The 18,729-nt window shown below is 47.7% G+C and overlaps 1 protein-coding gene across 2 annotated transcripts in view; it reads right to left on the reverse strand.

The window, feature by feature from the left end:
* The window catches only part of ULK4 (unc-51 like kinase 4), a 1,615,551-nt gene that overhangs the window by 346,827 nt on the left and 1,249,995 nt on the right, over positions 1-18,729 (reverse strand). For both annotated transcript variants that reach the window (XM_069211486.1, XM_069211487.1), the window contains exon 35: positions 1,911-2,096. In XM_069211486.1, the coding sequence (XP_069067587.1) occupies positions 1,911-2,096 (186 nt within the window). The remainder of the gene's footprint in view (positions 1-1,910; positions 2,097-18,729) is intronic.

Below are 18,729 nucleotides of genomic sequence, written 5' to 3' on the forward strand. Positions count from 1 at the left end.
TGGGGCCCCCTCGTGGATTTGGCGCCGTGCACTCACCCGGCTGAGGTGCCCACCCTTTCCCTTCCCCCTGAGGTGCCTGTTTTATTTCTATCTGATGCCCCTGCAGTGTTCTCTCTGTCATGTTCGGGTATCTTGTGTGGGCCTCGCCCATGCAGTGTGGGCCCAGTGGTCCACGTTCTTTAAGGGTGGAATCCCTTGGACTAAAATTCTTGGTGTATATATTTGTAAATAGTGTATGTAAGTTATTTGACTACTGAATTTTAATATATTACAATCGTTCACCTCATTTTCTTTTGTCTTTGCATTCTTCTGGGGGGTTGAGGGGTGTAACTGTAATGTATCATGCTGTATTAGTGTGTGTGTTGTCGTGGATGAGGGTGGGGGTGTTGCGTGTGTGTGTCACTGTTTTTTCCCTCCCCTGTGTCGTAGGTGCAGTACTCACCCTGGCCTTCGCCGCCGGTGTTTGTGCTCCTGGTAGAGGAGCAAGAAGATAAAAGCTGGTAAAATGTGGAGCTCTGGTTCCATGGCGTCCTGGTTCCTCGTGGGGTGTGCAGAGGTGAGCGTTTTCCCTTCGAAGTCCTGTTTCCGCCGTGTTTTTGTTTGCGGTGAATCCGCCCCAGAAAAGGTGGCGGATTGGTAGGTTGTGATACTGTGGGCCGTACATTGTCTCCCGCCTGTCTGTTGGCGGTGACCGCCGCTGTGTTTGTTTCTACCGCCGTGGCGGTCGGAGCGTTAAAGTGGCTGTCTTTGTTGGCGGTTTCAGCCACGGTCGTAATTCCATTTTTTTTTTCCACCAGCCTGTTGGCGCTCTTACCTCCGCTTTAACACCGACCGCCAGAGTTGTAATGACCACCCAATTCACCCACACCTGTGCATCCTTTTCTGTATGCACCGACAACCATTCACCAATTAATCCATATAACGACTCTCAAACATGAAACCAATCAATCTACCATAATCCATTCATCAACCCATCCAACCTACACCTATCTCTTAACTACCACATCCATATGATCCAGAACCCCTATATCCATTGACCCTAAACCCATTTCAAGACATCCGTTAGCATGTTCCTCCAACATTTACCCAACAGCTAACCATATACCCATCCACCAGGACTACCACCCACTCCATCTTCCTTCACACCACCCATTCATCATTTCAATTATAAACTCTAAATTACTCAATCATACTGTCAACCACCTAGCTGCTACTAAACCATTCTCCACCAAACCTACAATTCCACACTTAACCACCTGCCCATTTACCTTCACTCACATCTGCCCACCCATCCATGTTGGCCTGTCTGCAAGTGCAAAGGTATGCCCTATGTTGTTTTTGCTGTGTTTATCCAGTATCCAAAAGCGAAAAGTATTGCCTTTTTCAACACTTGTACTGAGTGCATCCCTGCTAAGCACAATGAAAGATGGTGTAGCTTGCCTCCCACCTCAATTCATGAAGTGTACCTAGTGTCAGGGTAATCTTCAGATTTCAAATCAAGCAGCTGATCTATCATACTATAGCCGAACAACATTCACACAGGTCGAGGGACGAGCATTTTCTGAAACTATTTCTGCGAAATGTAGGCTCAAGCACTGGTGTAAGCTTCAAACCAGCTCTTCAGTTGTGGATGGCGCATTTAGGAACTAAGGTCTGACTCTGGAGCCACCAGTGCATTAACACCACATACACAGAGGGCACATTCTTGTAACATTGGGCAACAGAGCAGAAGTGGAGGAACTTGCTTCCATAACTAATATCACTAACATTGGATATCAAGCTATTATAATAAAACATGTAACACACAATTTCTTGAAGAAACAAATGTGGCTTAGTTGGCAGTTCTTGAAAATGAAAACCATCTCACCTGCTTACTACTATAAGTGGTAGATGTTTCTAAGTCTACTCACCAATCTTTTGATGACTCGCAACAGCAGTTTCTGGTGTTTTGGGTCCCTCTTAGACACAAGAACCTCGGCAAAGCATTCAATATTTTCTTGAGACATGCTGTCTTGATTGTCCCCTCCATAGAGCTGGACCATCACTGATAAGCACTGCGATGAATGGTCCCATATTTCAGGGTCTTCACTTGAGAGCTGCAAATACACCAGAAATTTCGCAATTTCACATGAAGAGTTGCTAACATTTAAAATATGTTTTACATCTTTTATTGACATAACTACCACCTTGTGAGGGTGGATTCAGCAACCTTTTATTACGTAAATATTCTGCAACAGCACACAATTAATCTATTCTCAAACTCCAAAAATACTATTTCACTATCTATATGAACAATTCTGTTTATCAAATTTACTGTTTGGCACTTATTTAAGATGGAGAATACGGAATTTGTTCTGAGTGACCAAACAACACTTGGTTGGGTATTTTAGTAGGCCTTGCCTAAACCGTTTTTGCAATCGCAACAATTTGAAATTTTCAAATGTGTAGAAAAAGGTTACTAGTGGTTTTCAACATACACAAAGTTTAGCATTTGAGCCATCTGGCACTCGCTTTAATTGGTCTTGACCAGTGCTTTCAAAGGGTAGGTACTCAGTCCGTACAGCTCTTCAATTTGGAAGGGATAGTGCCAGCACTTCTCAGCAGTACTTCAATCCTTTTAATGGTACAGTACTGGCACGTTTCAGTTGGCCCCATTTATAAGGTGCCAGGTGGCCTTCCCAGAAAGGTGAGGTTCTTGCCTCTGCACCTGATAAAAATGCTATCCCCTGTTAAGAGATCCTTGCAGGGAGCCTTTTGCCAATCTCACATCTGCTGTTGCAGCAGATGGGCTTTCGGCAAAGCTGAATGCCAAGCAGGCCACTCAGAATTCTCTTTTTTTTGCCACTGAGTATTCCTGATCGTCATATGCCCCTCATGATGATTTCCTTCATGGAATCATGCACACTGCATTGCAGTCCAAGTATACAATATTGGAGGTGGACGTCCTGCCATGCATTCGTCAGCTCCTGAGTCAAGGCTTTCCAACAGCAGAGTATTAGCTGCCTCTAAATGTGGCAAGAGAACCTTGGGTTTGGTGGATCAGCAGCTCTGCCAATTTATGGCATAGCTCGCATTCTTCAAAACCTTAGAAGACCCCACTGTTCTTCAGAACACCTTTTTACATCAGCAGAGAACAGTCAAAATGTAAGTGATTATATTATGCAGGTTTGCCAGCTATGCATAATTATTTCAATGAAGCACAATAAGTGTAACATTACGCAGACTTGTTCTGTTATATTTTCTTTGCACTGGCGCAAAAAATTGAAGTCAGTTCCACCATACTCTGGTATTTCTCATTCATCACAAAGGACTTCGAAGCAGGTTTTAGAGAAAGGATGAGTAAGGCGGATGCTTGCTCAAAAGGGATGTTTGAAGACATAAACATGTCATTGACCAAGAATGTGTAGGCTTGAATAGAGGTTCCATGAGAAAGAACAAGATTAAGTTAAGATCCCAATGAGGAACCACAAAAGAAACCAGCGGAAATGCAATCTGATAGCCTTCTAAGAACCAACAAACAGCTTGAAAGGAGAACACGAATAGGTAAATACAGGTATGTGCAAATTATAGTTGAGTATTCATTCCCTGTCGCTGCAAAATGGGGCATGGTCACTACCTCATTTTTCTTATGATTTTGTGATATATCCTGACTCCATCTAGAAAGCATCTACTATCCACAGCACCAACAAAGAAGAGGTTCTCCTAACCATCAGAAATATACTGAATGCCTCTGATAGGATGGTGTACTGAACCTTTGAAGTTTCAGGAAACACACAATAATAGGGCATAGGTAGAGGAGTATGATTGCAACAGAAGGTCCTCCCATCTAGGGTAGGTGAAAAAACGATATACAGCTGAGGTTTATGGATTATAGATAACAAGGTCATGTGGTTCACTGTGGTGTGAGAAGAGTGACATGCACTCTGTGCTTCTTGTTTTTTCTGTGACATCATGTGAATCAGTGGCATTAGTGATGATACTATACTGTCAAGACATGGTCAAAAGATAAAGAAACACCCACTGTGTGGGTGATGCCTCTAGGAAAATGCCTCTAACGGCATGGTTACCCCCTAACATTTTGCCTTTTGTTGATGCTAGTTATGATTGAAAGTGTGCTGGGACCCTTGTTAACCAGCCCCCAGCACCAGTGTCCTTTCCCTAAACTGTACCTTTGTCTCCACAATTGGCACAGCCCTGGCACACAGATAAGACCCTTGTAAATGGTACCCCTGGTACCAAGGGCCCTGTGGCCAGGGAAGGTCTCTAAGGGCTGCAGCAAGTATTATGCCACCGTAGGGACCCCTCACTCAGCACATGCACACTGCCTCAGAGCTTGTGTGTGCTGGTGGGGAGAAAATGACTAAGTGGACATGGCACTCCTCTCAGAGTGCCATGCCCATAACCCACTGCCTGTGGCATAGTTAAGTCACCCCTCTTGCAGGCCTTACAGCCCTAAAGCAGGATGCACTATACCACAGGTGAGAGCATACTTGCATGAGCACTAAGCCCCTACAGTGTCTAAGCCAAATCTTAGACATTGTAAGTGCAGGGTAGCCATAAATAGTATATGGTGTGGGAGTCCTGTCAAATACAAACTCCACAGTTCCATAATGGCTGCACTGAATTCTGGGAAGTTGGGTGTCAAACTTCTTAGCACAATAAATCCACACTGATGCCAGTGTGGGATTTACTGAAAAATGCACACAGAGGGCATCTTAGAGATGCCCCCTGTATACCAGTCCAACTACTAGTGTTAGGCTGACCAGTTTCTGCCAGCCTGCCAAATCCAGACGGGTTTCTGGCCGCATGGGGTGAGTGCCTTTGTCACTCTGTGGCCAGGAACAAAGCCTGTACTGGGTGGAGGTGCTTCTCACTTCCCCCTTGCAGGAACTGTAACACCTGGGAGTGAGCCTCAAAGCCTCAAGCCTGGTGTTACAGCACCCCAGGGCACTCCAGCTAGTGGAGATGCCCGCACCTTCGGACTCAGCCCCCACTTTTGGCGGCAAGTCCGGAGACGATAATGAGAAAAACAAGGAAGAGTCACCCACAAGTCAGGACAGCCCCTAAGTTGTCCTGAGCTGAGGCGACACCTGCCTAAGGAAATCCTCCATCTTATTTTGGAGGATTCCCCCCAATAGGATTAGGGATGTGCCCCCCTCACCACAGGAAGGAGGCACAAAGAGGGTGTAGCCACCCTCCAGGACAATAGCCATTGGTTACTCCCCCCCGACCTAAACACACACCTAAATTAAGTATTTAGGGGCAACCCTGAACCCAGATAATCAGATTCCTGCAACCTACAACAACAACAAGGACTGCTGACCTGAAAGCCCCGCAGAGATGACAACTGACTTGATCCCAGCCCTACCGGCCTGTCTCCAGACTCGGAGAACCTGCACGGCAACGCATCCGACCTATGAGGACTCAGAGGACTGACCTGCACCTAAAGGACCAAGAAACTCCCGTGGACAGCGGCTCTGTCCAAAACTGCAACAAAGAAACCATTTTTAAAGAGACTCGAGCCTCATTCCGGAAGCGTGAGTCTCCACACTCAGCACCCAACACCACAGAGAAAACCCCCAGGCGACTCCAATGACGTGGACACCCTGAGGCGACCTCCCTGCACACCCAACAGCGACGCCTGCAGAGAGGATCCAGAGGCTCCCACTGACCGCGACTAACCGGTAACAAAGGAACACGACGCCTGGAAGAAGCAATGCACCCACAGCCCCCAGGACAGAGAGGAACCAACTACTGGTGCAGAAGTGACCAGCAGGCGGCCTTCATTCTAGCCTAGTGGGTGGCTGGCCCGAGAAGCCCCCCCTGTGCCCTACCTGCATCGCCAGAGTGACCACCGGATCTCTCCATTGATTCCTATCTACAACCCAACGCCTCCTTTGCACACTGCAACCGGCCGCCCCTGTGCCACTGAGGGTGTATTTTGTGTGCCTGTTTGGGACTCACCCAGTGCTCTACAAAACCCCACTGGTATACTCCCCGAGGACGCAGGTACTTACCTGTTAGAAGACTGGAACCGGAGCACCCCTGTTCTCCATAGGTGCCCTACTTTGACCTCTGCGTTGCTGGTGCTGGGTGTTTGTGGTTGCCTTGAACCCTCAATGGTGGGCTGCCTATGGCCAGGAGACTGAACTTGTAAGTGCTTTACTTACCCGAGAAACTAATCAATACTCCCAGGAACTGTTGACTCTTGCACTGTGTCCATATTTAAAATAGCTGTTTGCCATTGTTGCCAAAACTGTGTACATTACTGTTTTAATTCAAAGTTCCATACTTATGTGAATGTGAAGTACCTTACAATTTATGTACTTACCTAAATTATGAATCTTGTGGTTCTAAAATGAATTAAGATAATAATATTTTTCTATATAAAAACCTATTGGCCTGGAGTTGTCTGAGTGTATGTTCTCATTTATTGCCTGTGTGTATACAACAAATGCTTAACACTACCCTCTGATAAGCCTACAGCTCGACCACACTACCACAAAATAAAGCATTAGTATCATCTAATTTTGCCTCTATCAACCACTAAGGATAACCTATACAGAGCCACCTTCCTACATCCACCATCTTGCAATTCAGAGCATGGCAAACAGTCATATTACAACCCCTCTGCACTATGTGGTTGATCTCCCGTTCTTTAGAAAGCAAAAAGGTAATGGGTGGAATGCTTGAACTAATATCAGCCACTGGAAATAACTTGGGGCCACATGCCAGTAGTTGCCCCTTTTGACATGGTGACCCCCACCATTTTTTTGCCCACCGGTACTGAGGTTTTTTGGCTAAGGTGCACTGGGTCCCTGCTAAACAGATCCCTAGTGCCAGTGTTCTTTCCCTAAAACCAGGTAACATAGTGTACTATTGGGACCCTCCTCTACCTGTATAGGTACCCGTGGTACTAAGGGCCTCCAGTAGAGGAGAGGGTCCCTAAGGGATGCAGCACGTATTGAGCCACCCTCAGGAACCCCCTAAGACGATATAAACACAGTTGACACTGAAATCTACGTGCCCTGGTGCTGGCCATGTGAAAACACGATATGATGCACCCATTGTGTGCCATGTTACTATCACTGCATCTAAATGTATTTAAGTCACCCCTGTGGCAGGCCTGGAAGCCTTAAGGAATGGTGCATTATATTTGATGTGTGGGCATAACGGCACAAGCAGATATGCCCCTGTGATGTTCAGCCCCATTGCTGTACAGTGCAAGTGAACAAAGAAGCCATCTTAAGTTATGTGCTGGAAACACGTCAACAAGAGTGATCCAGTCACAATGGTTTCACTGAACACTACGGTGTTTGGTATCAAACACCTTCGTCCTAATAAATCCAGACTGATGCCAGCCTCAGAATTATTATGACATGCACCCAGAGGACATCTGAGAGGTCTATTAGTGTGTAGCCTGATTGGGGTAGGAATATGCCCCTTCTCCTCAGGAAGTGGTCATTTAGGGCGTGTAGGCACCCAAAGGGAAAATAGTCCCTTGGCTACTATCCTACGCACCCCTAAATGTCCTAAATTCAGTACTTCGGTTTCTCCCTGACACCATGAGACAGATTCTCTGGACCCAAGAAGGACAATAAAGAGTTGCAAAAAAAATAGAACAGACCAGCAGCTACTGACTTGGCCCAACCCTGCCAGCAGGCCTCAACCAAGTCGTCTCGTCCTGCACCTGCTCTGCCTATAGAAGCCTGGATGGACTGCCTAAAAAGCACCAGGATCTCCTGTGAAGTAGCAGAGCTACTTCCCTGCACCCTGCAGGCACCCAAGAAGAACCTTGAGGACTCTGGAACACTTAAAACCGACCCCGGACAGCACCATTGCACTGATGCCCCCTAGCCCGAGTCGAAGTGGGCCAAAGGTGCAAGCTTCATCTCCAGGCCTTCCAGGACACAAGACCACCCTGAGTCCCTCAGCGGTGGACTCCCCAACGCTGCCTGCAGCCTCTTTTTGCAGATCCCCTCTACGGCGACTGTCTCTGGTGACAAAGACACGATGGCTCGGGCACCTCTGCACCCGGCAGACCCGATGGAGGAGAAAAGAACCAACAGTGTCCCTACGTCCCCGAGCATCACAAGACTTGAGGCCCCCTGCTGGTTCAGTCGGACTAGCCCTCTAATCCTCACCTATCCCTTCTTTTCCCAGGACCATTTCCCATTGAAACCAAAGGGACACCCAATGTCTTAAGAACCTCTGCACCTGGACACCCCAGAGTTCCCTGAGATGACCTGTTGGTGCTGCTTGGACAGTGCCCTGTACTTACCTTAACTCCTGAAGACTAGTTCTGTACGTCACTGCTGAATGTCTATATGCAATACATGTGTTTTTCTCCCTAAGTTTGCATTACTGATTTAAAGACACTTCAAGTATTTACCTGTTCTCTTCAAAACAGCATCAGTATTTACTCATGCAACAGTATGTTGATGTTGAAACATAATATAAATAAAGTATTTATTTTCCTACCAATTTGTCTCGAGTTCCTTCTTGAGTGTGTCTCTCATTTACTGCATCTATGAGTCCAACAAAAGCTTAGCACTACCTCCTGATAAGCTTAACTGCTTATCCACACTACCACAAAAGAGAGCTTTTTGGATTATCATTTGTAACCCTGTAAACTGATAAGGGTCGCCTGCACTATCTACATGGTGCCCAAATACATTGGTTCACTACACAGATAGCCAGCTTCCTACACCAGTCCTTTATTTTTTTGCACACCATGCCACCTCAGACAGGAACCAGCCACATTCAAATTAGTCTTGATCCTTTTACGATGGGAACAGTTCAGCCAGAATTGATGGGAACAGTCCAGCCAGAATTGCCAGGCCTGGTCTCTGAACTGTGTCTTGTAATACATCTATGGGTGACATTCCATCACCTAACAGATTCTAGCATCTTTTTGTGGTACGCGCATAAATGTTGCAGCTCTACTCCACACAGTGGTTTGACTACAAATCCTCCAAAGTTATGCAGTTACACCGGTCATAATCTTCAAGCTCTGTATCAGTCATGGATAGACACTGCACTGTTCTGCTATTCGCTTTAGTTATAGGCAGGTGCATACTCAATCGTATTTTTTTGGGGGAAAATCCCCCAACCTTGTTCTGCATACTCAAAGCAGGTTTATAATTTAAAAGGTTGTAGCCTCTGTAAATTTTACTACATAACATGATAGACATGCCAATGAATGTAATGAAACCGCTCATAACAAAACCCTTAATACGGTTATGGTAGTATCAATTTCCAGTGCTTTAAACTATAACGCTTGTAATCAGTTAATTTATTTTCTCATTAATGTACACTGCATGTTTGCAAAATATTTCGTCACACTTTTCTTACTCACTTTTTTTTTTATATGTCCTTATTAAAAAATATAGTGAACTCCGCTATTTATGTTCCAGCAACATATCTACAAAGGGTCTCAGATTAAAAAAAGGCAGTTATGTTCACTTCCAGGTCAGGAAGATCAGGTGACCTGGAAGTGAACGCGAATAGAGATGTATGTCGGAGCTATAAAACATGAGCCATTCTCCTTTATGTATGCCAGCCACTGGCACCATGTCCACTACCATAGCATCGGATGCTTTAGCCCCCTCTGCTTTTAGCTGTTAGCAGCTGAAATCGCCATGTAAAATTAAACAGCTCTGTGGAAATACAACCAGCCTCAAACGTCTGCTGTGTTGCTAGCTCTTACTGGCCCCATCGGCATTAGGAGATGGTTTGTAATGAGGGCCCTGGTGCCTAAATACACCCACTGGCTCAAGACCAAGGGGATCATCTTGCTGTAGTCTGTAAAAAGAATGTTTAGAAAGCAAAAACAGCAGTGCCAGCATCAGCATCAGGTACAATGTTTTATCTCTGATGGCCTCATTTCTTCACTACCAACAACTGTGGAATAAGAGGCCTATCTTTTGCTTGCAACGCAGAGTCAAGATGGACCTGCCACTATAAAATTCAATAGCACAACATAACCCCTTTAAACATCAGTAGAACATCTCAGCAAGATGCAAACATTCCCAAAATTGTACCAAAATATGCACTTGTTTCATTGGCAAAATGCAACAGCCGCAATAGCAATGCATCTCCTGGAGACGTTATTAAATGAACAAGAAGCTTTGCCTCCGGGAGATATCAAACAGTGAATACAAGGGGATCTGTTCACATTAACACCAAAGTGCTGAACAAGAAGCATAAAACTGATGAACATTTAACATGTACAGTGAAAGAGAATGTTCTGTCTTTAGCTTCACACGCTAGAATCATGCAAGCAGACAATTTCCCTTGCAAAATTAGATAAGATGTATGCCGAACAATAGAAAACAGGAGATGGGTGCTAGTCAAACTTAGACAAGTGCTGGGGGATAAGGGCACCACGGTGTGTTAACAGGTAGGCGTGGTCTCGCACTGAGCCAAATGACAGTGGGACTGATGGGCGCAGCCCCAGGGGTCTGGTTTGATGATACGAGCGAAGAAACCCCGGTTCTAAGCAATACTTGTCAAACTGAAGCGGGCCCTCTCCAACTGAGATGATGGTGCCCCACTCTTTCTGGGGACCTCCTTACTTGCTGCGCCTGACGGGTCAACGGACCTTAGACCTACTGTTAACATTTCTCTACTCAGCCCGGTGCTTGTTGTGAAGACTGACTGCCTCCCTGGCAACATAGGAGGATGACTGACAAAGCCCAGCAACCCAAAAGAGGAGGCCAGACACCCATGGCTGGTTCGCGACTTGATCCGGCGGGCAGATATACCTAGCAGACCCATCATGGGAAAGGATAAAGAGGTAAAAAAGGCTCAATCTGATAAATTGGACAAGTGCGCTTTTGTAAGCCATCCTGAGGGGTACGAGGATGTGGTGCAGGGTACCCTGGAAAACACCTCATTAGAGACCTGGGACGAGCAGGCAGAACCCACGCTGACGGACCTGCTGCAGGTGGTATGAGATACAAAAACACTTAGGAAACCAAGATATATGGTGTCACCATGGAAGTGTCCCTCATAAAAAGTGGACCATAGCAACAGGGTGCGATCAGCGAAGACGACCATCACTACCCAAAGCAGGATGTGTTGGCATTCAAGTAAACTGTCTTCAAGCTAAAAAAAGATGTTACTATTCTCTAAGACTGAGCAGAAGACGCTGAGGGGCAATCGTGTTGCAATAATCTATGCATTGTTGGAGTGCCAGGGTGGTTGAAGGGCCCCAGTACTGATCTCTTTGTGGAGGACTTAATTATGAACTACCTCAGACCGAAGGGGCTCTCCAACTTCTTTTCAGTAGAATGCACACACAAGGCCCTGGTGGTCCCTCTGCAGCCTGGACAGCCCATCCTCAAACAATTATAACAAGGATATTTAATTACAGAGACTGTGATGTCATCCTGCAAGCAGCTCATCGCATGATGGAACCAATGGTGTGTGGTGTGGAACACTAGGGCCCTAAAAAGAAAACAGTCCTGACCCTAGAATCTGCTTGCAGACCAGGCACGGCTAGACAGTCTCTCTGCCAGATAAGGCATTACCGAAGACTTCTAGCCTCAGATCCTTTACCTCTGAATAGATACCAAAGCAATACCTCCCTGCAGGTGGATCTGTGAGACAGATTTTAGACTAATAAGTCCTCCTGGACCGAACGGGCAAAATGACCATCCCAATGGACCCGATTGTCCAGGCAGTAGTGCTTTGTGAACATGTGCAACGAGGCCCACGTTACTGCCTGACAGATGTCCAGGTCTGTATCTCTGCAAGGTAACGCAGTGGTCGCAGGTTTTGCTCCGGTGGAATGAGCATGCAAACCCCAATGCATAGCAGATCTTAATGCAGAGCTGTTCCAATAGGAGATGGTCCGTTTCTGCACGGCCTTTCCCTTCTTTGCTAAGACATATCCCACAAAGAGTTGGTTGTCTATTCAGAACTCTTTTGTGCAGTAAGGGTTGAATGTCAACTCTGTTTTTGGGTCCAGATGATGACGTTGCTCCTCTTCCTTGGAGGGATGTGGTGGAATGTAAAAATTAGGCAAGGTGGTTAATTGGCCTACATGAGAAGGGGGGATGACGTTTGGTACAAAAGTGGCCCTAGTTCGCAGAACCAGCTAGTCTGGGTAAATGCTCTGATATGGAGGCTTTGATAAGGCCTAAAGCTCACTGACCCTCCAGGAAGATGTTATAGCCACAAGGAAGGCTGTCTTGATGCTAAGAATTCTGAGGGGAGAATTATGTAGAGGGCTCAAAAGGAGCACACATGAGGACAGTTAGCACAAGACTAAGGTCCCACTGAAGAATGATGAAGAGTGAAGGTTGAAACATGTACTGTAACTGTATCAAGAATCTGCTGACAACAGGAGATTTGAAGATGGAGAATTGATCAGGCAGTTGGGAGGAGGCTGAAATGGCAGAAAGATAGCCCTTAAGAGTGGCCAGATCTGAGCTCTGCTGGGCAAAAGAGAGGATAAAGGGTAGAACCTGGGAGAGGGTTCTCTGCACACCATGTCACGCTCTTGCTTCAACAACAGGCGTTTACAGTCTTGGTAGAGAGAAGCCTACCAAGATAACATTGGAGACTTCGTGCGGAAGGTAGAAAGCTGTCAACTGTTGCTGCTCAGTCTCCAAGCATGAAGAAGGAACATTGACAGGTTTGCGTACAGAACCCTCCGCTGCTGCTGCTACATAAGATCAACCCAAAGGGGCAGTTTGACCAGAGGACCTATGGCCATGCTCAACAGCTTGGAATGGCATACTCTCCAAACCTAGACGGGAGTCCACAAAGGATGACTTGGGCCCGGTCGTTCCTGATCTTTTTGAGAACTCTGGGTAGGAGTGGTATGGGGGCAGAAAGGCATACAGGTGGCCTGAACTCCACTCAAGACAAAAAGCTTCTCAGAGAGAGAGGTACCTTGGAAATTCCAGCACGCAGAACTGCTGACACTGTGCATTCTCAGCGATGGCGAACAGATCTAACATAGGCTCTCCCCATTCCTGAAAGCGGCCTTATACCACCTCTGGATAGAGATGCCATTTGTGATCTGCTAGGCATCTCTGACTGAGTTTGTCCTCCCTGGGCATTCAGATAGCCCTCTATGTGATGAACTAGTAAGGAAATGCCCTGATGTACCATCCATGTCTAGAAATTAAGGGTTCACGACCCTACCCCATCCTGTTTGTTCCAATATCACATGATAGTGGTGTTGTCTGTGAACACCAGCACTAGCCTTCCCTTGATGGATGGTAGAAAGGGGCTCAATGCCAGCTGGATCACCCAGAGCTCCAGTAGGGTTGATGTGGCATCTGGATTCTGCAGGAGACCAGAGTCCTCTGACTTCAACCCCTCCCAGAGGGCTACAGAATCCCATGAGTGATGCATCTGTCACAACTGTCAGATCTGGATGGGGAAAGGAGAGGGGTCTGCTGCTGACCCGATTGAGGTTAGTTAGCCTCCATTGCAGATCTTTTGCAGTTCCCTCTAAGATCTGGACCATGTCTGAGAGATTCCTCTGATGCTACGCCCACTGGAACTTCAGGTCCCACTGCACAGCCCGCATATGTCAGTGGGCATTTGTCACAAGCAGGATGCAGGAGACCATGAGACCCAGCAGCCTCAGAGTCAGTCTCACCAAAATCTAAGATAGATGCTGAAATATCAGCATCGTAGCCTGAATCTCCTGGACCTTCCATTCGGGAAAATAAGCCCCAAACTGCATCATGTCCAGAACAGCTCTGATGAAAGGGAACATCTGAGAGGGAGTCCGGTATGGCTTTGGCATGTTATCGTGAACCCCAGTGAGTGCAGGAGGTCCGCCCTAGTCTGGAGCCACTGCCATCAACTTGTTAAACACCCAAGGGGTGATGGTAAAGCCAAAGGGAAGCACAATGAACTGAAAGTGCTTTTGCCCTACCTTGAACAGCAGGTAACGACTATGGGCAGGCAGGACGAGAATGCTGAAGGAAGCTTCCTGCAAGTCTAACGCTACCATCCAGTCTACCGGGTCCAGGGCAGACAGGACTTGAGCTAAAGTGAGCATCCTGAATTTCTCCTTCTTGAGGAAGAAGGAGAGGGGCATACATCTAGGATAGGAAGAAGGCATCCGTCCTTCTTGGGCACCAGAAAGTAGTGGAAATACCAACTATGACCTACTGCTAGTGTAGGCAGCCTCTCTAAGGGCAACTTGGCCAAGAGAGCTGTCACTTCCTGGCAAAGAAGGGAAAGGTAGTCCTCTGTTAGTTTTTTGCAAGTGGGTGGCATGGGTAGAGAGGAAGTCATGAAGGGGAGGAAGTAGCCCCTCTAGACAATTTGAAGAGCCCACTGGTCAGAAGTTGTAGACTACCAGTGGGGTAGGTGATGGCGTATCCTGCCTCCCACTGGGTGCCCATCATGGAATAAGGGCAAATTAAAGGGGCTTATAGGCTGTAGCTGCCAGGAGAGTGGTGGACTGACCCAACCTCTGGCTGCCTGACCCACAGGTCTGTGGCTACCGTGTCCTCAGGCACGCAGAGGCTGGGAAGCTTGGTGGCTGGGTGAGTGGAGATGCAGTTGGAAGCCCTATCTGGGACCACAAAAGGAGAGAAAGGTGTACTGGGGCTGGAGAGGGGCCACGGCGTGGCCCAAGGACCTGCCATAGCCCTTCTATACTTAAAGAGCTCCAGAGAAGAGTCTGTCATGTCTCAGAAGAGATGGGTACCATCAAGGGGTGTGTTCAAAGGCGATGGTTGGACATCCCCTGAAAAGTCATTTGTCCTCAATCAAGCATGGCATTGTAAGGTCACCAACGATGAAACACTCTGCCCGGCATGACGGTGGTGTCCAGTCCATATCGAATCGTGAACTTGGCTGCATCTCTCCCATCAGCAATAGCTTGGGAGAGTAAAGCCCGGGGCTCCTCCTGGATCGCTGGCAGCACCAGTGTGGAACCGTATACCACAGCACGTGGGAGTGGCAACCCAAAAAGACAAGCAGTGTTCATGGCCCACATTGCCAAGCTGGTGGAAGAAAACATTATTTTTCCTAAAGTATCTAACCTCTTGGATTCCTTGGCCAGTGGGATGGTAGGGAATGTGCCAGGATATACATGGGAGATTAAGGCTTGGACCAATAAGCTCTCTGAGCTAAGTTGTTGGGTGAGGAAACTGAAGTCCCCCTGGGGTGGGGTGGTCGGCAATCGTCCTGTTCACCGGAGTCCCTGTGGGACCAAGACCCTAGCAGGATTTTTGTGAGGGCCTTGTTAAATGGGAAAATCTGTTCTGAGGGGGGTGACTCTCAGCTGAAGCACCTCAGTCAGACATTAGTCTTGATTACCAATGAGGGCAGCTGAAGGTCAAGGACCTCAGGAGCCCCTCTGGTGCTGCAAATGAGTCTCCATCCTCCGTAGCAACAGTCAGAGGAGAGACCATACCAGTATCTTGAGAAGAATCCAGTCCGCTTGTGTCCACCAGGTGCTTACACCAGCCCAAGATGGGATCTACAGAGTGGTATTCTTTGGGGTTCAGTGACCCCTCTCCTTCCTCCCAGAGTCCAAGACCATACGAATAGGGCTCAAGATCCGACTTGGGAGGCATTACTCCAGTTGGCACCTGAGGCAGCGAATGGGGATGAAGCCGCGGGAGGATGCCAGCTCCACTGGGAGTGTCAGCATTGGGGTCAGCACCGGGAAGGTCGAGGTGGTACGACCGCTGCTGGTCTGCATTCATCAGTTGATCCAAGGGGCCCAACTGCTGCCGGAGCCCTGGGTGGAGAACCAGTAGGGGCACCTCCCGAGCCTGAGGGGCCCTGGGGCGTGCGGGAGAGAATGAGCTTGCCAAGCATGAGGTGCATGGCCTCATAAAACTCTCGGAGTTGGGTGGGGGTCACCTGGAACTCGGGGAGGCACTGAGCTGGCCAGGCCCTGGCTCAACCACAAGCAAGACCTCAAATGATGATGCTCGGATGACAATGATGGAAATGGAGAAGTCAAAGACCTCTTCAACTTCTTGCTCTTCTTCTTGCAGTGGGACTTACTCGAGTGGCCTGATGACTCCGTGATCGATCCAGAACCCTTCCTGCAGACCAGAATGAAGACCGTTGCAGTGTCTAGCATCAAATCAACAAAGGTTTAGTGTCTGCTCCCTCAAAGCCATCGGGTTCATGGCACAGCAGTCGACACAGGTTTTAATGTTATGGTCGCACTCAAGGCACCAACGACAAACAAGGTGAGGTCAATAACCAACATCAGGCCGTGACAGGTGCCGCAGGGCTTTAGGTTCCCCTTCCACAGTGACAGTGCTGTGACACCAAAAAGAAAAACTCTGAAAAAAGCTTTGACAAAAGTTGAAAAAAGCTCAGGTAATAGTGACTGAAGCAGTAGCTCTTACCGGATCTGTGCCAACTGGCGCAGAAAGAAAAGAACTGACATCAACGCGTGGGACTGGTGCATAGATAGGCCCTGTGCACGTCACTTACGATGGGGCCTCCGCAGCCACCAGACACCGATCGATGCTACCTACAGACATGCAGGGGTACTGCTCACAAAAAGTTTCTGGATCCAGTCGGACTCCCGGGGAAAGTTTAAAGGTAAGGAATCTGCAGCTAGAAGTCTCTATCAGATATGGGCTCTATAATCCTCTGGCAGGGCATGTGCACAGTGGCACACCAATAGTCAGTGGTAGGTGGCAGATGGCTCTGAAGACCTGAGGGAGGGGTGCATTTTGATCCTCTTTTAGAATGTTAATTGACTGGGCTATAAGATCAAAAGGGGATTGGTATATCCATATCTTTGGCGCTAGGCCCCAGACCGGAAGCTTCATCGGGAGACACACTTGATGGGAAGTAGATGTAAAATGCTGAAAAGGGAGGATATCGCCTGGGTGGCTCACGCAGGATATACTAATGGATCTAGATGGGTTGCCATACTGCTAAAACAAGTCTTCCCACTTGAAGTGATGCGGTTGATTGGGGATGACCAAGGGCGATACTGCCTAGTGTTGGTAGATGGAACGGATTGCAGGTGATAATCGGATTGATATATTTTACACCCCGACTTGAGTCTGTGGGACTGATGGACTTGGGGAACGTTCTCCTGCAGCTCCCAGATTCGCAGCTGATTTTGGGGGGTGACTTATTTAGTAATTGATGAGTCCGTTAAACGCCTCATGCAGCATACAACTGGGGGATGTAGCAGCCTGAAACATTTTACAGAAGCATACAACCTGAAATCCACTGGAGAAAGTGCAACCAAACACAACAATACTCTTTCTACTCTAGTTCCTACTCCTAGCTGGATTGCCTGTTCACACAGGGCATGTACCTGTTCCTGAATGTTCTAAATAAGCCTCAGGCACTGATCTGGGCCTAATCGGTGCCGTCGAAGTCTGAATCGGCGTCGTACGATGTCGTTCTGTCTCCGGATCATCCGGAATGAGGATGGGGCTACCAACACTAGTGCGTGCTGGTGGTGGAGGTTGACTGTGAGAACCTGGTGCCGGTCCGGATCCACTTTCGGATCCTGGGGTCCCCAATGGCACCGAGTCCGCTGACGTCAAATCCGCAGGGCCCAAACACCCACCCGAGGAGGCAGCCCGCTCAAAAACAAGGCGCATAGCCTCCTAAAATTAGTTTAGTTGAGCAGGGTTCGCTCTGGCTCCTGGAAAGGGGGGGAGATGCGGAGTCGGCCCTGGCAATGGCTCCGCGGAATCGCGCTGGGAATGTCGAAGTTACCTAGACGCCTGGTCGGCCGATGGGCATGGCAAAGTCGAAGTCCACTTGGACTTCTTCTTTTTGTGCCTCTTACCTGAATGCCCCAATGGCCTTGAATGCGAGGAAGATGACTTGGGGCTCCTGGATCAGTGCTGCGCCTCCTCCTTGAGCGGGGCCATGACCTCGTCGGAGTCGCGCCGACCGAAGACGACTGCTGGGCCGCTAGAAGTTTGAGAGATCTCTCTCTCATCGCCTACGGAGCCATGGTCCGACAGTCAGAGCACGAATTCGCGTTTTGGTGCTTGTCAAAGCACCAAAGACAAACTTGGTATGGATCATGGACCGACATGGTGCAATGACATGTGCCACACGGTTTGAATCCAGTCTCTCTTGAAGTCATTTGCACAGACAATCGAAAAAATCTTTGACAAAATGTCGAAAAAAGGGTAGCTCTATCTGGACCTGAGCTTAACCGGCGCAGAAGGAAAAGAACTGACGTGTGCATGCCTGGGTGGTTCCTATATAGAAGCCCGTGATGTCACAGACAGCTTCAATGACGCTCGTGACGCCACGCAGAGCCAGACAACGCACGCGGATCCGAACAATGCCACCCGATGGCGCACACAGGGTACTGCTCAGCAGAAAAATTCTGGATTCGAAGCTAACGCCAGGGAATTCTAAGGTATGGAATCTGCAGCTAGAAGTCTCTATCATATTATACACACACACACACAAAATAGATTTTTTGGTTTGCTAATAACTTTGGCGTTGTTTCACAAATCTAGATGAAACTTTTTCTTTTATTAAAAAGTCTCATTTACCTTCGCTCACTCCCGGAAAGTTTTGGGGTGATCCAACAAGTAGGGGAACGAGAAAAAGGAGTCCCAAATCACATTTCCCTATACCATTTTCTACAGGAAAAATGAACAGCTAGTCAGAAAAGCCAGTTGAATGGAATTTCACCAAATTTGCCAGAAAGCTAGAGCTATACCCAGATTGCATGATTTTTGTGATTTGGTGTAAAATCTGTTCAGTAGTTTTTGAGAAATTAGGTTT

This window comes from Pleurodeles waltl, chromosome 10 (assembly GCF_031143425.1).
Source record: "Pleurodeles waltl isolate 20211129_DDA chromosome 10, aPleWal1.hap1.20221129, whole genome shotgun sequence".
NCBI classification, from domain to species: Eukaryota; Metazoa; Chordata; class Amphibia; order Caudata; family Salamandridae; genus Pleurodeles; species Pleurodeles waltl.